At 45.7% G+C, this 26,948-nt stretch overlaps 1 protein-coding gene across 1 annotated transcript in view; it reads right to left on the bottom strand.

Moving 5' to 3' along the window:
- LOC116940965 (uncharacterized) overlaps positions 1-26,444 on the bottom strand; it is a 160,019-nt gene extending 133,575 nt beyond the window's left edge. The window contains exons 1-4 of the mRNA XM_076056263.1: positions 26,360-26,444; positions 25,137-25,203; positions 23,890-24,002; positions 20,846-20,968 (exon numbers count right to left, since the gene is read on the bottom strand). Of these exons, the coding sequence (XP_075912378.1) occupies positions 20,846-20,968; positions 23,890-24,002; positions 25,137-25,203; positions 26,360-26,369 (313 nt within the window). The 5' untranslated portion in view covers positions 26,370-26,444. The remainder of the gene's footprint in view (positions 1-20,845; positions 20,969-23,889; positions 24,003-25,136; positions 25,204-26,359) is intronic.
- Positions 26,445-26,948: the final 504 nt, after the last annotated feature.

Below are 26,948 nucleotides of genomic sequence, written 5' to 3'. Positions count from 1 at the left end.
TTACGATTGCTAATCAATCAACCATCAGTAACATTAGCTATCATAGCTAAGTAATTTACTTGGAAAGTGAATTAGCCACACATTCACCCAGCGACCAACAGTGGCGCTCACGGGCGTATGTAACTAACGGGAATGTCTCTATTACGTTATATTTGTCAGAAAGCCCACGTGAAGTCTGAGTAAAGTGTCAATAATTTATGTTGCGCTGCATGTGTCATATATGTAGACAGTCGTCGCTTTCATTTATTGCATATTCGTATAGTAGAGTGTATAGCTGTACTTGATTATGATAAATGTCATTTTCTTTGGTTCTTTCGGTAAAGTCACGTAGAATGAGAATAAAATAATAAATTGATAAAATAAAATAACGAAATAAAATTCTCACGACGTTTCGGCCACAACACAAGCGGCCTTCATCAGGTGAAGGGACGAGACTGTCTGGAGGACAGCGCTGGAGTGAAAAAGCCACGCTCAGATCGCGACCTTTAAGCTGTGTGAGAAGAAACAAAGCGCCTTGACAAAGGAATTAGCATAGAATTTAGCATTGAAATAGCTGAGTGATTAGCTTGTGACTGGTCACAGAAATGGCTATGTTAAAGTTAAAGCATACACATCCACAGAGGCACCCCTTGACAAAGGAATTAGCATTGAATTTAGCATTGAAATAGCTGAGTGATTAGCTTGTGACTGGTCGCAGAAATAGCTATGTTAAAGTCAGAGCATACACATTCACAGAGGCACCTAGTACAAATCAAACAGGAGAATTTAGCATTGAAATAACTAGCAGAATTTAGCATTGAAATAACTGAGTGATTAGCTTGTGACTGGTCACAGAAATGGCTATGTTAAAGTCGCAGACTACACATCTGAGCTATTCACAGTAACTGGGTATACACTACAATATATAGTGAATACTATACAGTGAACCAATAAAAAACTAAAATATAAATTACCTCAATGTTATCAATAAACTATATATATTCTCCAATCAGCTAAGCTACCAACTATAAGTCGTTATATATCACAATGCTATATGGCGAAAAAATAGGTGGATTCTTACCCTCAACTTTAGCAACACGGATAGCTACGGGCCCCGTTCAGACGGACGAGTTCATCCGTGGTCGGAACAGAGGAGGGGGAGAGAGACAGCTACGAGGCGCTGTTATACTCCATGTGGTAAACCCTACCATTAACCGTGGTGTGAGAGGTATTAAGAGTCAATGCCAGCGAAAGAGCTGCGGTCTGAAGGTCATCGTAAAATACAATTAATTAAGAACGGAAATTGTTTAAAACATCTTTCCAATGGTTACTAAGCCAGATTCCATCTTCTCGGTTGAAATTGTCTCTGTGCTGGTATATGTGAATGGCCTCATGAACGAATCTCTCATGGTAGCCGGTTGGTTTGCAAAGAACCTCCGTCTTGGAGAAGTCAATGTCATGTGAGCCCACTGAATTATAACAGTGATCTGCCACGGCAGAGGAGTTCGTTCTACCGTGTTTCAAGTCTGCTTTATGTTTGCAGATGCGGTCCGAGATATGTCGTTTGGTTTCTCCAATGTAGCTACTACCACAGAGGCACTTTAGTTTGTAAACGCCCGGGTACTGTATGTCTGCAACAGCATCTTTTACAGATGGAACTAGATCGGATCCACACACTGAAAAGATAGACGTCAACAAAGTCGTAATTAATCGCAGTAACAGTTCCATTTCTGATGGTCTGAAATCCGTTTTAGCTAAAGGTCTAAACTTTGCTGTCACACCGAGACACATACCGGTTAATGATATCATTTCCCATGTCGACGTTGCACTCAAGGGCTTGAGTCACATCTCTGCAGACGTAGCAAGATCTGAAATCGCTGCAACCCTCAAAAACGCTCAGTTGCCACCCAGCAACATCAGCAAAGACGAACGCTTTGAATTATCTCAATTAAAAAAGAGAGATGATATTGTCGTCCTCTCAGCCGACAAGGGCAATGCCACTGTCATCATGGACAAAACAGAATATAACAACAACATTCAAGAACTACTCAACGATGGCAGCTATACAAAAATAAAAAGAGATCCCACCAACAGCCTGGTTACCAAAACGAACAAAATCATCTCTGATTCAACAGCATTAATTGATCAGACCAAACAGTTCTCGTTGAAACCCTCTGCTGCCAGACCACCAAGATTATATGGCCTTCCAAAGATGAACAAAGAAGATACACCCCTTTGTCCCATCGTCTCTACTATCAAATCCCCCACCTATAAACTGGCACGTTTTCTTGCTGATATACTGCGACCTTTCATTGGAAAAAACACCTCTGCGGTACTAAATTCTACTCACCTGGTATCAACAATCAAAGACATTTCCCTGTCCCCAGACGACCTGCTTGTCAGTTTTGATGTGGTGTCCTTGTTCACCAAAGTCCCGGTACCTGACACCATCGCTATCATTGAAGACCTGGTTCATCAAGGACTGCATACTGATGTACCCCCCCTGGTGAGACATTGCTTAACCAACACATACTTCACCTGGAATGGAACTTTCTACAAACAAACTGAGGGCACCCCAATGGGCTCCCCCCTATCTCCGGTTGTAGCCAACGTATTCATGGAAAAAATTGAAACTGACGCCATCCAGACTGCCACTCTACGCCCGACCTTATGGAAGAGGTACGTGGATGACACCTTTGTCATCTGGCCACATGGCCAGCCTGCTCTAGACCAATTCCGCGACCACATCAATTCCATACACCCAGCCATCAGATTTACCATGGAGGTCGAAAAAGATGGCAAACTACCCTTTTTGGATGGATTAATTAAAAGGAGACATGATGGTTCAATGAGCCACTCTGTATCCAGGAAAGCTACCCATACAGATGCTTACTTGAAACCGGACTCCCACCACCATCCATCCCAGAAGAACTCCCTCATCAAGACTCTATACCATAGAGCCCAATGCATTTCCGACCAGGAACACATTACCAGTGAACTCAAGCACGTACACCAGGCTCTCAGGGCTAATGGTTACTCCGACTACACAATCCGCAACGCCATCACTCCAGTCATGAAGAAGGATCCTCTTGTGGAGCCACTCAAAACCATCACCTTACGCTACATTGCAGGGGTCACTAAAAAGATCTCCAAAATCTTGAATAAACACAAGATCCAGGTCCGATTCAACACAGTACATAAAATCCGTGATCTAGTTCCATCTGTAAAAGATGCTGTTCCAGACATACAGTACCCGGGCGTTTACAAACTAAAGTGCCTCTGTGGTAGTAGCTACATTGGAGAAACCAAACGACATATCTCGGACAGCATCCGCGAACATAAAGCAGCCTTGAAACACGGTAGAACGAACTCCTCTGCCGTGGCAGATCACTGTTACAATTCAGTGGGCTCACATGACATTGACTTCTCCAAGACGGAGGTTCTTTGCAAACCAACTGGCTACCATGAGAGATTCGTTCATGAGGCCATTCACATATACAAGCACAGAGACAATTTCAACCGAGAAGATGGATTCTGGCTTAGTAACCATTGGAAATATGTTTTAAACCATTTCCGTTCTTAATTAATTGTATTTTACGATGACCTTCAGACCGCAGCTCTTTCGCTGGCATTGACTCTTAATACCTCTCACACCACGGTTAATGGTAGGGTTTACAACATGGAGTATAACAGCGCCTCGCAGCTGTCTCTCTCCCCTTCCTCTGTTCCGACCATGGATGAACTCGTCCGTCTGAACGGGGCCCGTAGCTATCCGTGTTGCTAAAGTTGAGGGTAAGAATCCACCCATTTTTTCGCCATATAGCATTGTGATATATAACGACTTATTGTTGGTAGCTTAGCTGATTGGAGAGTATATAGAGTTTATTGATACATTGAGGTAATTTATATTTTAGTTTTTTATTGGTTCACTATGTAGTATTCATTATATATTGTAGTGTATACCCAGTTACTGTGAATAGCTCAGATGTGTAGGCTGCGACTTCAACATAGCCATTTCTGTGACCAGTCACAAGCTAATCACTCAGTTATTTCAATGCTAAATTCTGCTAGTTATTTCAATGCTAAATACTCCTGTTTGATTTGTACTAGGTGCCTCTGTCAATGTGTATGCTCTGACTTTAACATAGCTATTTCTGCGACCAGTCACAAGCTAATCACTCAGCTATTTCAATGCTAAATTCAATGCTAATTCCTTTGTCAAGGGGTGCCTCTGTGGATGTGTATGCTTTAACTTTAACATAGCCATTTCTGTGACCAGTCACAAGCTAATCACTCAGCTATTTCAATGCTAAATTCTATGCTAATTCCTTTGTCAAGGCGCTTTGTTTCTTCTCACACAGCTTAAAGGTCGCGATCTGAGCGTGGCTTTTTCACTCCAGCGCTGTCCTCCAGACAGTCTCGTCCCTTCACCTGATGAAGGCCGCTTGTGTTGTGGCCGAAACGTCGTGAGAATTTTATTTCGTTATTTTATCAATTTATTATTTTATTCTTATTCTACGTGACTTTACCGAAAGAACCAAAGAAGACGAATCCTTGCAGTCACGAAAGCTTTAAATCGAAATATTAACGTCATTATTAGTGTTTCTTTGATTAAAGTGCACGCAATTTTATTACAGTCAGCATTCATTCACAGTGAGTGTCATCATGAGCAAGAGGAAGGGTGGCAGTGACATTCGTGAGTGTCATCACGAGCAAGAGGAAGGGTGGCAGTGACATTCACAGTGAGTGTCATCACGAGCAAGAGGAAGGGTGGCAGTGGCATTCACAGTGAGTGTCATCACGAGCAAGGGTGGCAGTGACATTCGTAAGTTTTTTGGGCAGCCTCAGGAAAGAAGAAAAGTTGAGAGCAGTGAGAAAATGAGTTCCAGTCAGATGATAGAAGTATACAGTAGTACAAGAGATGAGTTAATGTTTCTCGATATAATCATAATAATTGCCATTCAGATCATAAATTGTTATTAATCCATTCCTGAACATCATGGCAAGAAACACCACTTCTTTACTGATCATATTTATTTCATGCAATGTAATACAACACACTATTAGACATTATTGTAACACGCACACCGCAAATACTACGACTACTACACTCGCTGTGTCACTACTCGCTGTGTGTCACTACTCGCAGTGTGTCACTACCCACTGTGTGTCACTACTGTATGTGTCAATACTCACTGTGTGTCACTACTCGCTGTGTGTCCCTACTCGCTGTGTCACTACTCACTGTGTGTCACTACTCACTTTGTCACTACTCACTGTGTGTCACTACTCACTGTGTCACCACTCACTGTGTGTCACTACTCACTGTGTGTCACTACTCGCTGTGTGTCACTACTCACTGTGTGTCACTACTCACTGTGTCAATACTCACTGTGTGTCACTACTCGCTGTGTCACTACTCGCTATGTGTCACTACTCACTGTGTTACTACTCGCTGTGTGTCACTACTCACTGTGTGTCACTACTCACTGTGTCACTACTGTGTCACTACTCACTGTGTGTCACTACTCGCTGTGTGTCACTACTCGCTATGTGTCACTACTCACTGTGTTTCACTACTCGCTGTGTGTCACTACTCACTGTGTCAATACTCACTGTGTGTCACTACTCACTGTGTGTCACTACTCTGTGTGTCACTACTCGCTGTGTGTCACTACTCACTGTGTTACTACTCGCTGTGTGTCACTACTCACTGTGTCACTACTCACTGTGTCACTACTCACTCTGTGTGTCACTACTCTGTGTGTCACTACTATGTGTGTCACTACTCACTCTGTGTGTCAGTACTCACTGTGTCACTACTCGCTGTGTCACTACTCGCTGTGTCACTACTCACTGTGTGTCACTACTCGCTGTGTGTCACTACTCACTGTGTCACTACTCACTGTGTCACTACTCACTGTGTCACTACTCAGTGTGTGTCACTACTTGCTGTGTGTCACTACTCACTGTGTGTCACTACTCACTGTGTGTCACTACTCACTGTGTGTCACTACTCGCTGTGTCACTACTCACTGTGTTACTACTCACTCTGTGTGTCACTACTCTGTGTGTCACTACTCTGTGTCACTACTATCTGTGTGTCACTACTATCTGTGTGTCACTACTCACTGTGTGTCACTACTCACTGTGTGTCACTACTCGCTGTGTCACTACTCGCTGTGTCACTACTCACTGTGTCACTACTATGTGTGTCACTACTCACTGTGTGTCACTACTCGCTATGTGTCACTACTCACTGTGTGTCACTATTCACTGTGTCACTACTCACTGTGTCACTACTCGCTGTGTCACTACTCACTGTCACTACTCACTGTGTGTCACTACTCACTGTGTCACTACTCGCTGAGTGTCACTAGTCACTGTGTGTCACTACTCACTGTGTGTCACTATTCACTGTGTCACTACTCGCTGTGTCACTACTCACTGTGTCACTACTCACTGTGTGTCACTACTATGTGTGTCACTACTCACTATGTGTCACTACTCGCTGTGTGTCACTACTTGCTGTGTCACTACTCACTGTGTGTCACTACTCACTGTGTGTCACTACTCGCTGAGTGTCACTAGTCACTGTGTGTCACTACTCACTGTGTGTCACTATTCACTGTGTCACTACTCACTGTGTCACTACTCGCTGTGTCACTACTCACTGTGTCACTACTCACTGTGTGTCACTACTCACTGTGTCACTACTCGCTGTGTGTCACTACTCGCTGTGTCACTACTCACTGTGTGTCACTACTCACTGTGTTACTACTCACTGTGTTACTACTCACTGTGTCACTACTCACTCTGTGTGTCACTACTCGCTGTGTGTGTCACTACTCTGTGTGTCACTACTATGTGTGTTACTACTCACTGTGTCACTACTCGCTGTGTCACTACTCACTGTGTGTCACTACTCGCTGTGTCACTACTCACTGTGTCACTACTCGCTGTGTCACTACTCACTGTGTGTCACTACTCACTGTGTCACTACTCACTGTGTCACTATTCACTGTGTGTCACTACTCACTGTGTGTCACTACTCACTGTGTGTTACTACTCACTGTGTGTCACTACTCTGTGTGTCACTACTCTGTGTGTCACTACTCGCTGTGTGTCACTACTCACTGTGTGTCACTACTCACTGTGTCACTACTCACTGTCTCACTACTCACTCTGTGTGTCACTACTCACTCTGTGTGTCACTACTCACTGTGTGTCACTACTCGCTGTGTGTCACTACTCACTGTGTGTCACTACTCACTGTGTCACTACTCACTGTGTGTCACTACTCACCCTGTGTGTCACTACTCACTGTGTCACTACTCGCTGTGTGTCACTACTCGCTATGTGTCACTACTCACTGTGTGTCACTACTCACTGTGTCCCTACTCACTCTGTGTCAGTACTCACTGTGTCACTACTCACTGTGTGTCACTACTCGCTGTGTCACTACTCACTGTGTGTCACTACTCTGTGTGTCACTACTCGCCGTGTGTCATTAGTAACACTGTCACTGTGTGTTAGTACTCACTGTGTCATTAGTCACACTGTCACTGTGTGTGTTAGTACTCGCTGTCATTAGTCACACTGTCACTGTGTGTGTTAGTACTCACTGTCATTAGTAACACTGTCACTGTGTGTGTTAGTACTCCCTGTGTCATTAGTAACACTGTCACGTGTGTGTTAGTACTCACTGTGTCATTAGTAACACGGTCACTGTGTGTGTTAGTACTCACTGTGTCATTAGTAACACTGTCACTGTGTGTGTTAGTACTCACTGTGTCATTAGTCACACTGTCACTGTGTGTTAGTACTCACTGTGTCATTAGTAACACTGTTACTGTGTGTGTTAGTACTCACTGTGTCATTAGTAACACTGTCACTGTGGGTGTTAGTACTCACTGTGTCATTAGTAACACTGTCACTGTGGGTGTTAGTACTCACTGTGTCATTAGTAACACTGTCACTGTGGGTGTTAGTACTCACTGTGTCATTAGTAACACTGTCACTGTGTGTGTTAGTACTCACTGTGTCATTATAAACACTGTCACTGTGTGTGTTAGTACTCGCTGTGTCATTAGTAACACTGTCACTGTGGGTGTTAGTACTCACTGTGTCATTAGTAACACTGTCACTGTGTGTGTTAGTACTCGCCGTGTGTCATTAGTCACACTGTCACTGTGTGTGTTAGTACTCACTGTGTGATTAGTAACACTGTCACTGTGTGTGTTAGTACTCACTGTGTCATTAGTAACACTGTCACTGTGTGTGTTAGTACTCACTGTGTCATTAGTCACACCGTCACTCTGTGCCAGTACTCACTGAGTACTCACACAGTTAGTACACTCACCGCATGTCAGTAGCCTCGCTCTCACTGCGTGGCAGTAATGTGTCAGTACTCTCACACTGTGTGTCAGTACTCACACTGCCATTACTCTCACACTGTGCCTTACGCACTGTCAGTAAGCACTATCAGTACTCTCACTGTGTCAGTACTCACACTCAGTAGTCACTGTGTAAGTACTGGCGCTCAGTGAGTACTCTCACCGTAAGTAGTCACACTGTGTGTGAGCTCTCTCGCTGTGCAAGTCGATGTTGATTTGTGACACGGCGGTGATGGTCACGTGTAGCCAGCTGCCCGGCTGCTCTACACGGGAGATCCGTGGGGCTGCGTGAGCACAGCAGCAGCTACAACTACAATAGCAGCAGCTACAACAACAACAGCAGCTACAACAACAGCAGCAGCTACAACAACAACAGCAGCTACAACAACAACAGCAGCTACAACAACAGTAGCTACAGCAACAGTAGCTACAGCAACAGCAGCTACAGCAACAGCAGCAGCAGCTACTACAACAGCAGCGTCCCAGAGAAGGCGCTCACGGTCCTTGAGGACTATGGCACAGCGAGCACGCGGGGTACGTGGCGGTCGTAAACACAACACTGTGGTGTTTCACTACTCACTGTGTGTGTCACTACTCACTCTGTGTGTCACTACTCACTCTGTGTAGGTACTCACTCTGTGTGTCACTACTCACACCGTGTGGGTACTCACTACTCGCTGTCAGTGCTTACTGTGTCAGTGCTTACTGTGTCCGTACTCTCGCATCAATACTGTCACTGTGTCAGTACCATCAGTGTGTCAGTACAGTACTGTCAACAATATCACTGTGCCACTGTTAATACACTCACTGTATCAGTACTCACTCTCTGTGTCAGTACTCACTGTGTCACTACTTTGTGTTTCACTACTCACTGTGTCACAACTCTATGTGTCACTACTGTCACCACTCACTGTGTCACTACTCTCTCTGTGTTACTACTCAGTCACTACTGACTTTGTCACTACTTACTATGTGTGTGTCAGTACCCATTCTGTATCACTACTCACTGTGTAACTACGTTGTGTGTCACTACTCTCTGTTTGTCACTACTAACTGTGTTATTACTGTGTCACTACTCACTGTGTCACTATTCAATGTCACTACTCACTATATTACTACTCTTTCACTACTCTGTCTGTGTCACTACTCACTGCGTCACTACTCTTTCTGTTTGTTACTACTCACTATCACTGCTCACTATGTGTGTCACTTCTCATTCTGTATCACTCCCCACTTTGTAACTACTTTGTCACTACTGAGCGTCACTACTCAGTGTCACTTCTAACTATGTGTGTGTCAGTACTCTGTGTACATACTCAATGTCACTACGCACTGTGTCACTACTGAGCGTCACTACTCAGTGTCACTACTCAGTGTCACTTCTCACTGTGTCACTACTCAGTGTCACAACCCACTGTGTGTCACTACTATGTGTCAGTACTATGTGTGTGTCAGTACTCTGTGTACATACTCAATGCCACTACTCACTGTCACTACTGTGTCACTAAAATGTTTACACTCACTGTGTCACTACTCACTCCGAGTGTCACTACTCACTCTATGTCAGTTCTCACTGTGTCACTACTCACTGTCACTGTGTCAGTACTCACTGTGTCACTACTCAGTGTCACAACCCACTGTGTGTCACTACTCACTGTGTCCCTACTGTGTGTCAGTACTATGTGTGTGCCAGTACTGTGTACATACTCAATGCCACTAGTCACTGTCACTTCTGTGTCACTAAAATGTGTACACTCACTGTGTCACTACTCACTCCGAGTGTCACTACTCCGTGTGTCACTACTCACTCTGTGTCAGTTCTCACTGTGTCACTACTCACTGTCACTACTCTGTGTCAGTACTCTATCACTACTCACTCTGTGTGTGTCACTACTCACTCTGTGTCACTACTCTCTCTGTGTTTCAGTACTCACTATCACTGTTCACTGGCACTACTCATTCTGTATCACTACGCACTGTCACTACTTTGTGTCACTACTCAGTGTCACTACTCCCTATGTGTGTCACTACTCACTGAGTGTCACTACTGTGTCAGTAGTTTGTGTATCAGTACTCTGTGTTATTCCTCACTGTATCACTACTCACTGTGTGTCACTACTGTGTGTCAGTGCTGTGTCAGTACTCTCTTTGTGTCACTACTCCTGTAACTACTTTGTGTGTCACTTATCAGTGTCACTACTCACTGCGTGTCACTTTTCACTGTGCGTTTAACTACTCACTATCTGTGTCACTGCTCACTATCTGTGTCACTACTCACTATGTGTCACTACTGACTGTGTCACTACTCACTATGTGTGTCACTACTCTGTGTACATACTCAATGTCACTACTCACTGTGTTACTACTGTATCACTACTCTGTGTACACTCAGTGTCACTAATCACTGTCAGTTCTCACTGTGTCACTACTCATGGTCACTACTCTGTGTCAGTACTCTGTGTGTGTCACTATTCACTCTGTGTCACTACTCACTGTGTCACTATTCACTCTGTGTCACTACTCACTGTGTCACTACTCTGTGTGTCACTACTCACTGCGTCAATACTCTCTCTGTGTATTACTACTCACTATCACTGTTCACTGTCACTACTCATTCTGTATCACTACTCACTTTGTAACAACTTGTCTCACTAATCACTGTGTCACTAATCACTGTGTGCCACTACTCGCTATGTGTGTCACTACTCACTGTGTATGTCACTACTCTGCGTGTCACTACTTACTGTGTCACTACTCCCTATGTGTATCCCTACTCACTGTGTGTCACTACTGTGTGTCAATGCTGTGTCAGTACTCTCTTTGTGTCACTCCTCACTGCGTGTCACTTCTCACTGTGCGTGTCACTGCTCAATGTGTGTCACTGCTCACTATCTGTGTCACTACTCACTGTCACTACTGAATCTGTGTGTCACTACTCACTCTGTGTCACTACTCACTCTGTGTGTCACTACTCTGTGTACAGACTCAGTGTCACTAATCACTCCGTGTGTCACTACCCACTGTGTCAGTACTCGGTCACTACTCACTCTGTACAAACTGTGTCACTACAAACTATGTCAGTGCTTACTGTTTCAGTACGTACTGTGTGTCCATACACTCATGTCAATAATGTCACTGTGTCAGTCCCATCAGTGTGTCAGTACAGTACTGTGTCAGCAACCTCAATGTGTCACTGTCAATACACTCACTGTGCCATTACTTGCACTGTCTCATTACTCACGTTGTGTCAGCACTCTCACTGTGTCACTAGTCACTCTGTGTCAGTACTTAGTGTGTCAGTACTCCAACTGCGCATGAGTACTCACTGTGTGCCAGTACTCTCATTGAGTGTCAGTACTGTCACTGTGTGTCAGTACTCTCACTGTGTGTAAGTACTCTCACTGTGTCAGCACCCTCACTGACCGTCAGTATCCTCACAGTGTCAGTACTCACACTGTATCAGCGCTTTCACTGTGTGTCATTACCCTCACTGTGTGTCAGTACTCTCACTGCGTGTCAGCGCTCTCACTGTCAGTACTCAGATTGTGTCAGTACAGGTAGTCCTCTACTTACGATGGAGATGTGTTATGACGACCCCATCGTAAGTCTAAAATATCGTAAGTCGAAGATGGCCTAGCCTAGCCTACCCAGGAGTCTTGAAGAATTGTGATAATTTAACAAAACAGATCAATTTACAGTACCGTACTGTATAAACTATATACTGTATGCATTTATTAATTACAATACTGTATTGCACAGTAAAATGTAAAGTAAAAAAACAAGGTGAGTTCTTAGGCTACCTATACGAACTGCAATTTAATAGAAAGTTTTTTCATGAAAAATCCTCTCTGCCATAAAAACTTTTAACATGCATTGAACGTATCGTATCATGGTAACCCTAAAGCTACGTATCATACATGCACTGAACGTATCGTAACGTATCATATTTAACTGTACTCACCAAGATTCCTCGTACGCTGCTGCGTGTGCCTGCCGCGCGAAATGTAAAATATTTTACAATTTTGTCGTATCTCTATCGCCATCGTAAGATCGAAATATCGTAAGTCGGGGACCATCGTAACTCGGGGACTATCTGTACACTAATTATGTGTCAGTCCTCGGTTTATCTGAACGCCTATTATGCGTCATCACTCTTTGTCAGTACTCAGTGGGTGTCAATGCTCACTGTGTCATGACTCAATGTGTCACTACTCACCCGGAACACTGAAACCAGTCCCCTGGCTCCCTGTTCTGGTGAACATTCTGCCACCAATAATCCACAGAGACGTTGCGCAAACTGCAAGGCCCACGTCTTCTTGCCAACGACAACCACCGACCCATCAACCAAGACCTCAACAATGTTCCTCGTTACCAAATCAAGTCCCGATCGTCCTTCTGGGACCGCACTGCTCTCTCCATCCTAGAATCTCACCCAGATCCAGAACAATTCTGGTGAACAGATGGAACGATGTGGCATCTATGTACTGTCGAGACTTGATTTGAAGCTTTCGTGCCTGCAGGGATTACTCTTTGGTTTTTTCGGTAAAGTCACGTATAAATAAGAAATAATAAAATAACGTAATAGCGTACGACGTTTCGGTTGCAACACAAGCAGCCATCATCAGGTACAGAAGAGCTAAATTATAAGAGAGCGGAGACACATAACCTCAGATGTATATACAGACACCCAAGTAGGGGGAACTGACACAGATACAACAGGGGACACAGAGAGAGAAGCACACCAGACAAACAGGGTTTAGCAAAATTTTTAGAAACCATGTAAAGCAACACAGACGGTCGGTCAAAACACAATTAACGCATAGTCCAGTTGATCACGCTATTTCAAAAGATTGCTAAACCTACTTGGGTGTCTGTATATACATCTGAGGTTATGTGTCTCCCCTCTCTCATAATTTAGCTCTTCTGTACCTGATGATGGCTGCTTGTGTTGCAACCGAAACGTCGTACGCTATAATGTTATTTCATTATTTCGTATTTATACGTGACTTTACCGAAAAAACCAAAGAGTAATCACTGCAGTCACGAAAGCTTCAAATCAAGTCTGAACCACCTCTTCGGGGAGGTAAGAGGTCTGTGTCTTTGTGTTGTCTCTGCTTGTGTATCTGCCTTTGTGTCTTGGCTTGGATTTGTGTCTCTGTGCTGTCTCTGCCTGTGTGTGAGCCTTGTTGCTTCCGAGTGGGTGCTGCCGATCCCCACTTTACCTCGTGCTGATTTGTCCCATTGTGTGCTGCCACGCCCCACTTTGCTCCATGCATACCTCATGCTAATTTTGTCCCATTGTCACTCAGCCTTACCTTCTCTGCCTATTTAAGGCAACTTTACTGTGTGCTTGTCTCTGTGCTGGCTCGCTCTACTTGGTTGTCTGTGTGTGTGTGCGGTCTGTATTTTGAGTTTCATACTTTACTTGCAATTTAGCAATCTTTTGAAATAGCGTGATCAACTGGACTATGCGTTAATTGTGTTTTGACCGACCGTCTGTGTTGCTTTACATGGTTTCCAAAAATTTTGCTAAACCCTGTTTGTCTGGTATGCTTCTCTCTCTGTGTCCCCTGTTGTATCTGTGTCAGTTCCCCCTACTTGGGTGTCTGTATATACATCTGAGGTTATGTTTCTCCCCTCTCTCATAATTTAGCTCTTCTGTACCTGATGATGGCTGCTTGTGTCGCAACCGAAACGTCGTACGCTATTATGTTATTTTATTATTTCTTATTTATACGTGACTTTACCGAAAAAAACAAAGAGTAATCTATGTACTGTGTTGAACTTCTTTCGCAACGTACGTAGCCAGTCATGCTAATCGGAAGTGCCAGTGCTAATTGGATATCCAGAATAAACACGTCATTTAAGACCCAAAACTCACACCACCTGGCTTTGACGTTCGTCCTTGAAGACACTGGTGAAACATTTCACTGCTTCATCTCCTTCGTAAATGTAAAACTAAAGACAAGTCACAGTGTGACTGTGGCCATGCAACCCAAACTAAGAACTACACAGTCAACCAGTGGTTCTCGGCTGGGGGTACGTGAGGTGATGTATAAATGTGTGAAATTATATCATACACGAGAGTCGTTGGAAAATAATCACGTCTGATTCTGCCAATATAAAATAATGACACAATTTAAATCCATATGGTAACCTATAACGATATAAAATACCTTTCTAAACTCACTGATTGTAAACAATGTGGTTTCCAAGAGTAGCCAGCGAGTGCGAACAAATTATGTCACGCATGCAGAGCGTCTGATGATTTGTTTATTCCCTTGCAGTTACCAGCTAGTTAGGACACTCTCACAAAATTGACGATTGGTTAAAATGCGATACTAGCAGCAAAAAAGACCAAAACAACGACACAGAAACCGAAACGACAAGAAAGGTGAACAGAGCCCACAAAATGCAGCCAATTTCGCGAAGAATATTCTATGTTTGGATTTACTTCCACCACCTCCGATCCTCCTCAACCTCTCTGCTTCCCGTGCAGAGAGATTGTGGCTCACAAGAGCATGAAGCCAGCCCATCTGTAACGGCATCTCAACAGGAAACCCCAATGCCTTAAGTCTTTAAGCCAGCTGAGTTGTTTTCAGAGAAAGCTCTCCGATTTGAGGTCGTGTCAATTCACGATTAAAACAGCCTCAACAACATCAGCCAAAGCACTTGAGGCGTCTTATACAGTGTGGTTGCTTGTAGCTGACGATCTAATGTTGCCCACAGCCGTCGTACCGGCAGCGACAAGGCTTGACACACAAGCAGCGGACGAATTTAAGAGCGTTCCTTTGTCACGTGACACAGTGTCCTGAAGGATGGATGACATGGCCACCGATGTTGTCGATCAAGTTGTGGAAAAACTTAAAATGGATAATTCTACAGGTATCAGTGGGGAGGCACAGCTGCTTGCATGTGTACGATACAGGGACATCCCCTTTTGCAAGAGTGTAAAGGGGGATACAACCAGAGAGGACATTCTTAACATTGTCGACCACTTTATCTCTGAACACGTTTTGAGCTGCAATCCCTGCACCCAAGTTTGTGTTGACGCGGCTGTGTCAATGACTGGGCGGGTGAGAGGACTCAGGATGGATTAGGAATGAAAATCGCGTTGTGCAGTGGCCCCACTGCATGATACATCGGGAAACGTTAAAGTAATCAACTTGGTCAAGTCAAGGCCACTTAATGCTCGACTGTTTTGCAAGCTGTGCGAAACCATGGGATCTGAACACGAGCAACGATGACTTCACAAGAGGTACGCTGGCTGTCTAGAGGGAGAATCCTGAACAGACTTTGAACTACAAACTGAAGTGCACAGCTTTTTGTCAGAGCTTACATCTCCATTGGCCACCATGATTCAAACACTGAATGGCGAGCACAACTAGCCTGTCTTGCAGATGTATTCATCAAGCTGTGTGTCACTACTCACTGTCAGTATTGTCACTGTGTCACTACTCACAGTGTGTCAATACTGTCACTCGGTGTATAAGTTCTCACATTGTGTCAGCACCCTCACTATGTCACTACTCATTCTGTGTCAGTAGTCAGTGTGTCAGTACTCTCATTGAGTGTGAGTACCCTCACCGTGTCAGTACTCTCACAGTCAGTACCCTCACTGACTGTCAGTACTCACACTGTGTCAGTACTCTCACTGTCAGTACCCTCAGTCAGTACCCTCACTGTCAGTCCTCACACTGTGTCAGTACCCTCACTGTATATTACTACTCACAGTGTACTCTTTGGTTTGGTTTGGTTCTATGAGGACTGACAGGGTACTGACTGAGGGTACTGACAGTGAGAGTACTGACACAGTGTGAGTACTGACACTCAATGAGAGTACTGACACACTGACTACTGACTTTACCGAATAGAACCAAAGAGTATGGATCCTTGCAGTCACGAAAGCTTTAAATCTAGAATTACTCTTTGGTTCTTTCGGTAAAGTCACGTAGGTAGAAGAAATAAAAAGAATATATCACGACATTTTGATCGCAACAATAACCACTCACGAATGCTTCCTGAAGACGAACGCTTGTTACTCTTTGTTTTTTTCGGTAAAGTCACGTAGGTAAAAATAAATAAAATAAATGAAAACAACTAAATTAAATCACGACGTTTCGGAGGCAACACAAGCCTCCGTCTTCAGGTGGAAACCGTCACAGCAAAATTGCTGTATCAAGTGAAGAAAGCTCTCAGACCCGAGATTATATACAGGATAAGGGGGGGGGGGAGCCAGGAAGGGCCGTGGGGGGGGGGCTAAGTTAAGCCACCTTTTGTTATGCTGCAGGGGGTTAGGGAGACGGAGAGATCCACGAGAGCAGGCGGTGGCAAGTGGTTGAAGAAAATTACACACATGAACAAGAGTCAGGAGGCAGCATTTAAGCTGACAAACTGGTTGCCTTAACTTAGCCCCCCCCCCACGGACCTTCCTGGCTCCCCCCCCCCTAACCTGTATATAATCTCGGGTCTTGGAGCTTTCTTCACTTGATACAGCAATTTTGCTGTGACGGTTTCCACCTGAAGACGGAGGCTTGTGTTGCCTCCGAAACGTCATGATTTAATTTAGTTTTCATTTATTTAATTTTATTGATTTTTACCTACGTAACTTTACCGAAAAAAACAAAGAGTATGAATCCTTGCAGTCACGCAAGCTTCAAATCGAGAACGAACGCTTGTGTTGCGATCGAAACGTCGTGATATATTTTTTTCTACCTACGTGACTTTACCGAAATAACTAAAGAGTATGGATTCCTGCAGTCACGAAAGCTTCAAATCAAGATTACTCAGTGTAATAATAGGGTTTTTCCCCTTTTTTCTGGCAACAAAACTGAAACCTTTTTACAAGGATTCATGTCTGCATTAACCACAATACCTGCAGTCAAAATGCAAACAAAAAAATACTATGATAATATATGATGCATTGTCTTTGAAACTGATTGGTCCACACCAAAGGACGGCTTTCTTTGGTGTGGACCAATCAGTTTCAAGGACAATGCATATATTATCATAGTATGTTTTTTGTTTGCATTTTGACTGCAGGTATTGTGGTTAATGCAGACATGAATCCTTGTAAAAAGGTTTCAGTTTTGTTGCCAGAAAAAAAGGGGAAAAACCCTATTATTATATTTTGGTACTGGCAAAAGAGGTCGAATGATTACTCGGTGTGTCAATACTGTCACTACTCACTATGTTGTTATGAGTGGTTGTTGTTGTGAGTGGTTGTTGTGAGTGGTTGTTGTAGTTGTGAGTTTGTTGTTGTCGTGAGTGGTTGTTGTTGTGAGTGGTGGTTGTTGTTGTGAGTTGTTGTGAGTGGTGGTTGTTGTTGTGAGTTGTTAGGAGTGGTGGTTGTTGTTGTGAGTTGTTAGGAGTGGTGGTTGTTGTTGTGAGTGTTTGATATTGTGAGTGGTTGTTGTTGTGAGGATCGTTCCCCAGTAGTCGTCTCAAGTGCGGGGCTGGGAGGTGGAATGGAGACGCAGAGCTGCGGAGGGGGCAAGTCCAGGGGGCTCCTCACCACGGCACCGCGGCAGCCCCTGCGCTGCGTAGCGGTGACGAGGCCACCACCACGTGGTGCTGCTCACGTGAGCACCACCACCACCACCACGTGGTGCTGCTCACGTGAGCACCACCACGTGGTGCTCACTGCTCCAGGCACCGCTCTGTGTGCGCCAAACCACCTACCGGTGACCACCACGCGCTTAGCGCTCACGCACACTATGACTCCTACGACTACTACTACACTCGCTGTGTGTGTTAGGACTCATGGTGTGGCAATATTCGCGCTGTGTCAGTGCTCACACTGTCGGTACTCACTTTGTCATTACTCACCCTGTGTGGCAATACTCTCACTGTGTGAGTTCCCTCACTGTGTGGCAATACTCTCACTGTGTCAGTACCCTCACTGTGTGTCAGTACTCTCACTGTGTGTCAGTACTCTCACTGTAAGGCAGTGCTCACTCTGTGTCACTAACCGTGTGGGCCAGTACTCAGATTATTCATGGTGGTCACTGTGTAAGTCCTCAATGTGTGTCGGTACTAAATGTGTGTGTTGGTACTGTGTGTCTCAGTTCTACCTCACAAGATTATTTGGCTGCTATACATTTCCACATAAGCTATTTCGTTGAGCTATTATTTGTAGGCAGATCACTTCTGAAAAAGAGCTATGAAACTCAGTGGGCTATTCCTGGTAAATAAATAGGTTGGTTTTAGTTCACGACAACTGTGTGTCAGTACTCACTCTGGCCGTACTCTCAATGAGTGTCCATACTTACACTATGTGTCAGAACTCAATCTGTATAAGTATACACGTTGTCAGTCATCTCACTCTGTCAATCATCTGTGTGTCAGTACTCTCACTGTGTCCGTACTATCACTGACAGTACTCACTATATCAGTACTCACTGTGTTTGAGTACTCACACTGTCAGTACCCGCTGTGTGAATCAGTACTCATGCTGGCAGAACTCACTGTATGTGTCAATACCCACTGCGTGTCAGTACTCACACTGTGTCAATGTCCACTGCGTGAGTTAGTACTCACACTGTCAGTACTCTCCCTGTGTGTCAGTCCTCACAGTGTCATTAGTCCTCGTTGTGTTTCAGTACTTACACTGCTTCAGTACTCTGTCAGTATTCACTGTCTTATTTCTTACTGTGTCAGTATTGACTGTGTCAGTGTTCGCTGTGTGCTAGTCCTCACTCTGTGTCAGTACTCTCACTGTGTGCCTCTACTAACTGTGCCACTACTCGCCATGTCAATGGTCACCCTGTGTGTTAGTCTTTACTGTGTTTCAGTCCTTACACTGCGTTAATACACAATGAGTCCTCACACTGTACCAGTACTCAAGGTGTCAATCCGCACTTTGTGTCAGTATCCACACAGTGTGTACTGACTGTGTCAGGACAACCATTACATCTGTATTTGAAGATTTCGTGACTGCAGTAATCCATACACTTTGGTTCGTTCGGTAAAGTCACGTAAGTAGAAAAATATAATAGATCACGATGTTTCGATCGCAACACAAGCAATCGTCCTCAGGTGAAAATTTATATAGCGAGAGCTGCTGAAACACGAAGTTTTTTATGGTAAGTGGGCGGTGCTAGAGGTGGAATTTGCATGTAAATGTAAGATCGGTGGTGGGCCTCCACGCCGACGACTCAGTTGTGGAGGTGGACATTGTATTGTGAGAGATTAGCATGTCAATGTAAACGAACAGGAGCAACGGTGGCTGTATTAGTGATGTACTTCCACGATGACGATCGCAGCTGTGGAGGTGGCCATTGCATTGTGAGCACACACTGAGAGACACACTCAGACACAGGGAGAGACAAACATACAGAGAGACACGTTCAGAGAGAGAGACATATAGAGAGACACACACACAGAGACACACAGAGAAAGAGACACACCTAGAGAGACACAGAGAGAGACACACAGAGAGAGACACATACAGAGACATACACAGAGAGACACACACAGAAAGACACACCCAATACACAGAGACACACACACAAAGTGACACACAGAGAGACACACATACACACAGAGAGACACAAAGAGAGAGGGACACATGCAGGGAGACAGAGAGAGACACACAAATAGAGAGACACACAAAAACATCACAGTCAGTTATAGTCGGTTAAAAAACGAGAGCCATCGCCCCATCGAGGGGAAGGAGCAGCGTTGGCTGTGTTAGTGAGACATTTAGTCCGTTAATATAAAGACATTTAACTGGTAATGTAACTTAGAGAGTCAGAAATAACTGTTAGGTAGGATGCATTGACATGCTAATCTCTCACAATACAATGGCCACCTCCACAGCTGAGCCGTCGGCGTGGAGGCCCACCACAGATCTTACCTTTACATGCAAATTCCACCTCTATCACTGTGTCAATAATCTCAGTGTGTCAGTCCTCTTCACTGTGTCACTACTCACTATGTGTGTGAGTACTCACAGTAATCATGCTCACTATCAGTACCCAATCTCTATCAGTGCCCACTCTTGTCAGTACTCACACTGTCAGTACCTACTGTGTGTCAATACCCACTGACTGTGTCAGTACTGTACTACCTGTGCATCACTACTCACAGTGAGTCAGTACTCACACTGTGTCAGTACTCTCACTGTGCCTCTACTGTGTCAGCACTCACCACTTGTCAGCACTTGTTGTGTAAGTACTCTTACTGTAAGTACTCAATTTATGTGTTTGTATTCGCTGTGTTCCAGTACTCGCTGTGTGTCAGTACCCTCTACTAACTGGTTAGTACTTACCATGTCTCAGTCCTCACCCTGTGTGTTAGTTCTCACTAACACATCAGTACTGACTGTCAGTACTAACTTTATATCAGTACTCTCACAGTGTGGGTGCGGTATGGTTCATGAGAATCCCCGGTGTGGTACAGTTCATGGAAATCCCTGGTGATGGTGCAGTACAGTTCATGGGAATCCCTGGTGATGGTGCGATACTGACTCTGATCTGACGTCGTAACATAATCCACCAGGCTGCGAGTGCTCCACTCCATGGGTCTCTGTAGGGAATCCGGGACGTTGGAGGCGTCCGGCGAGAGGGACGTCAGCATCTTCATGTAGAGCTCTGAGAGACGGTGAGAGATGTCAGACAACAACTCAATATCATGCACAGTATTTACATCTAAAGTGAGGGAAAAAAGTATTTGATCCCCTGCTGATTCTGTACGTTTGCCCACTGACAAATAAATGATCAGTCTATAATTTTAATGGTAGGTTTATTTGAACACTGAGAGACAGAATAACAACAAAATCCAGAAAAACGCATGTCAAAAATGGTATAAATTGATTTGCATTTTAATGAGGGAAATAAGTATTTGACCCCTCTGCAAAACATGACTTAGTACTTGGTGGCAAAACCCTTGTTGGCAATCACAGAGGTCCGACGTTTCTTGTAGTTGGCCACCAGGTTTGCACACATCTCAGGAGAGATTTTGTCCCACTTCTTTTTGCAGATCTTCTCCAAGTCATTAAGGTTTCGAGGCTGACGTTTGGTAACTCGAACCTTCAGCTCCCTCCACAGATTTTCTATGGGATTAAGGTCTGGAGACTGGCTAGGCCACTCCAGGACCTTAATGTGATTCTTCTTGAGCCACTCCTTTGTTGCCTTGGCCGTGTGTTTTTGGTCATTGTCATGCTGGAATACCCATCCACGACCCATTTTCAATGCCCTGGCTGAGGGAAGGAGGTTCTCATCCAAGATTTGACGGTACATGGCCCTGTCTATCGTCCCTTTGATGCGGTGAAGTTGTCCTGTCCCCTTAGCAGAAAAACACCCCCAAAGCATAATGTTTCCACCTCCATGTTTGACGGTGGGGATGGTGTTCTTGGGGTCAGAGGCAGCATTCCTCCTCCTCCAAACAGGGCGAGTTGAATTGATGCCAAAGAGCTCTATTTTGGTCTCATCTGACCACAACACTTTCACCCAGTTGTCCTCTGAATCATTCAGATGTGCATTGGCAAACTTCAGACGGGCATGTATGTGTGCTTTCTTGAGCAGGGAGACCTTGCGGGCGCTGCAGGATGTCAGTCCTTCACGGCGTAGTGTGTTACCAATTAGTAACCATGGTCCCAGCTGCCTTGAGATCATTGACAAGATCCTCCCGTGTAGTTCTGGGCTGATTCACCGTTCTCATGATCATTGCAACTCCACGAGGTGAGATCTTGCATGGAGACCCAGGCCGAGGGAGATTGACAGTTATTTTGTGTTTCTTCCATTTGCGAATAATCGCACCAACTGTTGTCACCTTCTCACCAAGCTGCTTGGCAATGGTCTTGTAGCCCATTCCAGCCTTGTGTAGGTCTACAATCTTGTCACTGACATCCTTGGAGAGCTCTTTGGTCTTGGCCATGGTGGAGAGTTTGGAATCTGATTGATTGATTGCTTCTGTGGACAGGTGTCTTTTATACAGGTAACAAACTGAGATTAGGAGCACTCCCTTTAAGAGTGTGCTCCTAATCTCAGCTCGTTACCTGTATAAAAGACACCTGGGAGCCAAAAATCTTTCTGATTGAGAGGGGGTCAAATACTTATTTCCCTCATTAAAATGCAAATCAATTTATAACATTTTTGACATGCGTTTTTCTGGATTTGTTGTTATTCTGTCTCTCACTCTTCAAATAAACCTACCATTAAAATTATAGACTGATCAGTTCTTTGTCAGTGGGCAAACGTACAAAATCAGCACGGGATCAAATACTTTTTTCCCTCACTGTATATGATGTGAAACATTACACGGGGTCATCCGTTTAACATTCAATATATTTGATGTGTCTACAGATTCCCTGGTGTAGGTGTGGTACGGTTAATTGGAAATCGGCTGTCTTTGGCTGTCTTATTTTGCTGTTCCTCGTGATAGCTTTTAAATGTTGTGAAAATGAGCATACACAACCGCAGCATGAACATGCCTCAAACACAGCTGATAGTCCACGTGTGCTATCGACCACGTGACTCTCCTTGGCTGTGTACAGAGAATCCGCAGCCCCTGTGCTCACGCAGGAACTTGTGGCTGTGCTGCACTCGGCTGCGTTAGCTTTGCTCTCTCGACCTGCTGGTTTTACTTCACCCCGCAGTCGCCTGTATTGAACTGCACCAAAACATTGCACATCAGCGATCTCCTGCACCAATTGGCAACAAAGAAAAGTCCAGAGTGCGATTGGGGTCACCATTTCCAAAACAATGGACCACGTTGTCCATCACTGCCCACTTTGATCAATCGCTGGCAGCATTTCAGATGTTCCTGGAGCTTGTCCTAAAACCACCCACTGGCTCACCAATCTGGAGACGGACATTGACAAGTTTCTGATCAACTCCCATGATCTGTAAGAAGAAAGCTCACAGTTTGCATTGCGCCTGGTTAACGTGGCTCTCTCTGTACACTCAATGTGGGGAGAGGCAGCGGCACTGCAGGGTTAATGCATTTGTGGAGGGGCACAACAGTGCTGGGTGGGGAGCAGAGTACAACAGCAACAAACCCTCTAAAGCTGCACACAGAGGCTGCCCTGACCCTAGTGCGGCGATTATCCCTGTGCCAGGCTCAGCTACAGAGATACCACGAGGCCCGGTTTACAAGCTGAGTGAGTGTCTCACACTCAGATTATCGCGCAGTGGTGAATGTGCCAAGTAAACCACACAGGCACAGCACACACATGGAATCTCCGAGCAGCTCTTGGTGCTGAGAATCAGACGCTGGGTGAGTGTCACAGCTCACCCTGCATGGGACCTTGAAGCACCGAGGCCACAGTGAGGAGCAGCGCGGCTCTCGCCCGCAGCTCCTGCAGGCCGAGCGCTGGGCCGGGCAGCTCGGTTCCCTAACCAGGGTAGCGTGGCCCTGCTGCTTAGCTGTGGCACTGAGGCGCTGGGACCACTCATGTCCCAGTAACTGGAGGCTTGTGGACTGCAATGTGCACAGCCAGGTCCATCAGGGAGATGGAGATTTTATCGTTGCAGTGCAATCGCTGTGCCGTGTAGTGAGGAGCAGCACCCACCTATACCGCCCTCCTTGTGGAAGGCTCTTTCGAGGGCGGATTGCTCCTCCAAGTTGTATGGATCATAGATTACACCGATCCTCTGCAGGGTTGAGATGGTGGATTTGTCAAACCTGTAAAACAAGGGGTACAGTTGAGGATTCGAATGACTTTATTTTTAAATCGAACAAAATGCTAATACACAAATGTAATCGATAGCAATGTTATGAATGTTTATGCAGAATATTGTGAATTTGTTTGATATGTTTGCAGATCGATCTGTTAGATCATAGACTATTAGACCTGCCCACATGATATGTGAATATTTAATTAAATGTTTCTAGTCACACTGTAAAAGCAATGAAAAATAAAATACCGATAATATTATATGACTTAACTACTAGATCGTATTATTGTCATTATGCGTGTTTGCCCAGAAAGCTTCACTGACTATTCTGAGAAGGGTCCTACTCTAAATTCCAATGGAGTATTTTACGGGTTCTGTAATTGTTTAAAATTTAACAAATGTGCACTGCGATACCAGCACATAATGGGCAACTTTTGTGAATGACGCCACGGGATCTTTACCATCCACTGTACAGCAGGTGGTGTGTGCCACGGGGCCACGCAGGGCGGCTACGAGAAGCCCTCCTCGCCCAGTGCCACCCGGAGCACGCGGCCTCCAGTCCCCTGCAATGCTCAGGAGTCCCCCCGCGCCTCTCTCGCTCACTCATCTCTCTATATTCTCCCTGTGAGAATCCCTCTCTTTTCTTACTCACCTCTCAGCTGGGCGATGGAGGCTATGCACATGGTCTGTAATCGAGCACTGGAGACGAAGGTTGGTGGATCACACAAATGTTGTCAAACTTCTTTCCCATGTTCGTCAAGATGGCATACCCTGGCTTGCCATGAGACTACGGTACAGCAAGTGGACTAATCAACATCTGTTTCCATATGTATGGTGATAGTGTGGGTATCTCCAGGTGCTCATAAATTGTCTGGAAACATCTAAACAAACACATCTCTCTATTTTCTTTCCCTTCTCCCTGTTTTTATTCCATGGCCTCAATTCCCGGTGTCACCTCACCTCCCCTAGGTCTCTCCAGGTCCCCTGTCTTGGCCTTTGCACTGAGAGAAGTCGTTTTGGATTCAAGTATCAGCTGCACTCCTCACTCTAACCATTGAATTGAGATAACATCGCTTTCTTGTCTGTACTTAAAACGTAGAGTAGCAGAGTACCTCATTGTGGGTGAAGGGATGTCTCTCACCTGGAGAGCTTCTTCAGGTCGTCCAGTAGAATCCGCACCTGCTCCATCTTCTTCTTGAATCTCTCGTCTGTCACAACAGCAGCAGAATAAGCCGAATTACTGGGGATTGCTGGAGTCCCACTCGACTCCATTGACTCACGACTATTGTGTTCCAGGAGCATGGAACAGCTGTCCCCTCCACTGATTGCCTTGAGCCCATGGTGGAAATTCTACATTGCCATGACAGATACCGTATTCTCTACAGCATAGCACCATGCTTCCCAATGAACAGAACTCATTTTACTGATAACAGAGATAGTGGGCTGAGTAGTCCCTCAATGAGGATTGAGCTTTCAACCTTCTGACTGTGAGTGGTGTTCTCTGCCATAGCACCGACTGTCAATCCCTGTGCCTAAGGGTCCCAGCCAGGCTCCAGCTACAAAACTCGAGGTGGTCAGATCAGGGCCCTGAGAGCTCAACACGACGGCCGCTGCTTTAACGCCAACAGGGAGCAGAGTCGCTCCGCGCCCCCCACAGCTCCATGCGGTACGAGACGCGCGCACTCCACGTGCGGTGGCCGCGCCCTCCCCACGGCTTCCGGTAGCGCCACTGCAACACACCGCGTCGCGCTGGGACGCGGGAGCCGCAGGAGAGCGGCGCGAGCGCAACCCCCCTGAGCCTGTGAGCAGCGCGTCCCGCACGGAGGGAGAGAGAGCTCCACCCACAGCGGGCCGCGTGGCGCTGCTCTAGAGACCCCGCCAGTGACCGGGCGGGTTATGAGCACCGAGCCCAGCGCTGAGGGAGCTGTGAGGGGCGCTCGGCGTCTGTCACGCCGCTTGGCAATGCCTGTGGATGGAGACTCAGCGTGCGTGTGGCTCCCACGGTCACAGACGCGGCACGCAGGGTCCCGCACGCATTATAGTGAGTAGTGGCTCAAACATGCATGCACTTTGGGTATAATTGAATTAAAATATAATAATAACAATGTGATGTGATATATTGAAATCTATACCATTGGACTCATGGCTCCTTGTACAGAAGGCCATGTCCGTGTCGAGATTTGTACCTTAGGGCCATGCATGTACACGGCTGTGTGCTCAGGCCATGCGTGTACAAAGGCTATTCACACAGCGTGTAGAGGGTAGAGCTACGGGGCGGTGGTAAGGAGGCTAAGCTCATGACCCCATGAACCAGGTTCTGAGGTTAAGGCTCGTATGGCCCCGGGTCCCGACTCCTGCACGAACCTGTAGCCATGGCTTCACGTGCTCAGCTCGCAGAGTCACTTTCAACGATGGAACCGCTCCCTCCTTACGGCGCTGTGGGAACAGAGAGGGAGATCAGTGAGGGAGGAACAGCTGTGGGAACAGAGAGGGAGATCAGTGAGGGAGGAACAGCTGTGGGAACAGAGGGAGGAACTGTGGGAACAGAGATGGAGCTCAGTGAGAGAGGAACAGCTGTGGGAATAGAGAGGGAGCTCAGGGAGGAACAGCTGTGAGAACAGAGAGGTAGCTCAGTGAAGAAGGAACAGCTGTGGGAACAGAGAGGTAGCTCAGTGAAGGAGGAACAGCTGTGGGAACAGAGGGAGGAGCAGCTGTGGGAACAGGGAGGGAGATGAGTGAGAGAGGAACAGCTGTGGGAATAGAGAGGGAGCTCAGGGAGGAACAGCTGTGAGAACAGAGAGGTAGCTCAGTGAAGGAGGAACAGCTGTGTGAACAGAGAGGTAGCTCAGTGAAGGAGGAACAACTGTGGGAACAGAGAGGGAGATCAGTGAGGGGGGAACAGCTGTGGGAAGAGGGAGATCACTGAGGGAGAAACAGCTGTGGGAACAAAGGG

Source organism: Petromyzon marinus, chromosome 1, assembly GCF_048934315.1.
Source record: "Petromyzon marinus isolate PM22_M1 ecotype Great Lakes invasive population chromosome 1, UKy_Petmar_22M1.pri1.0, whole genome shotgun sequence".
NCBI classification, from domain to species: domain Eukaryota; kingdom Metazoa; phylum Chordata; class Hyperoartia; order Petromyzontiformes; family Petromyzontidae; genus Petromyzon; species Petromyzon marinus.
The sequence above is the reverse complement of the archived record's forward strand: the minus strand, read 5'-3'. Positions and strand labels throughout refer to the sequence as shown.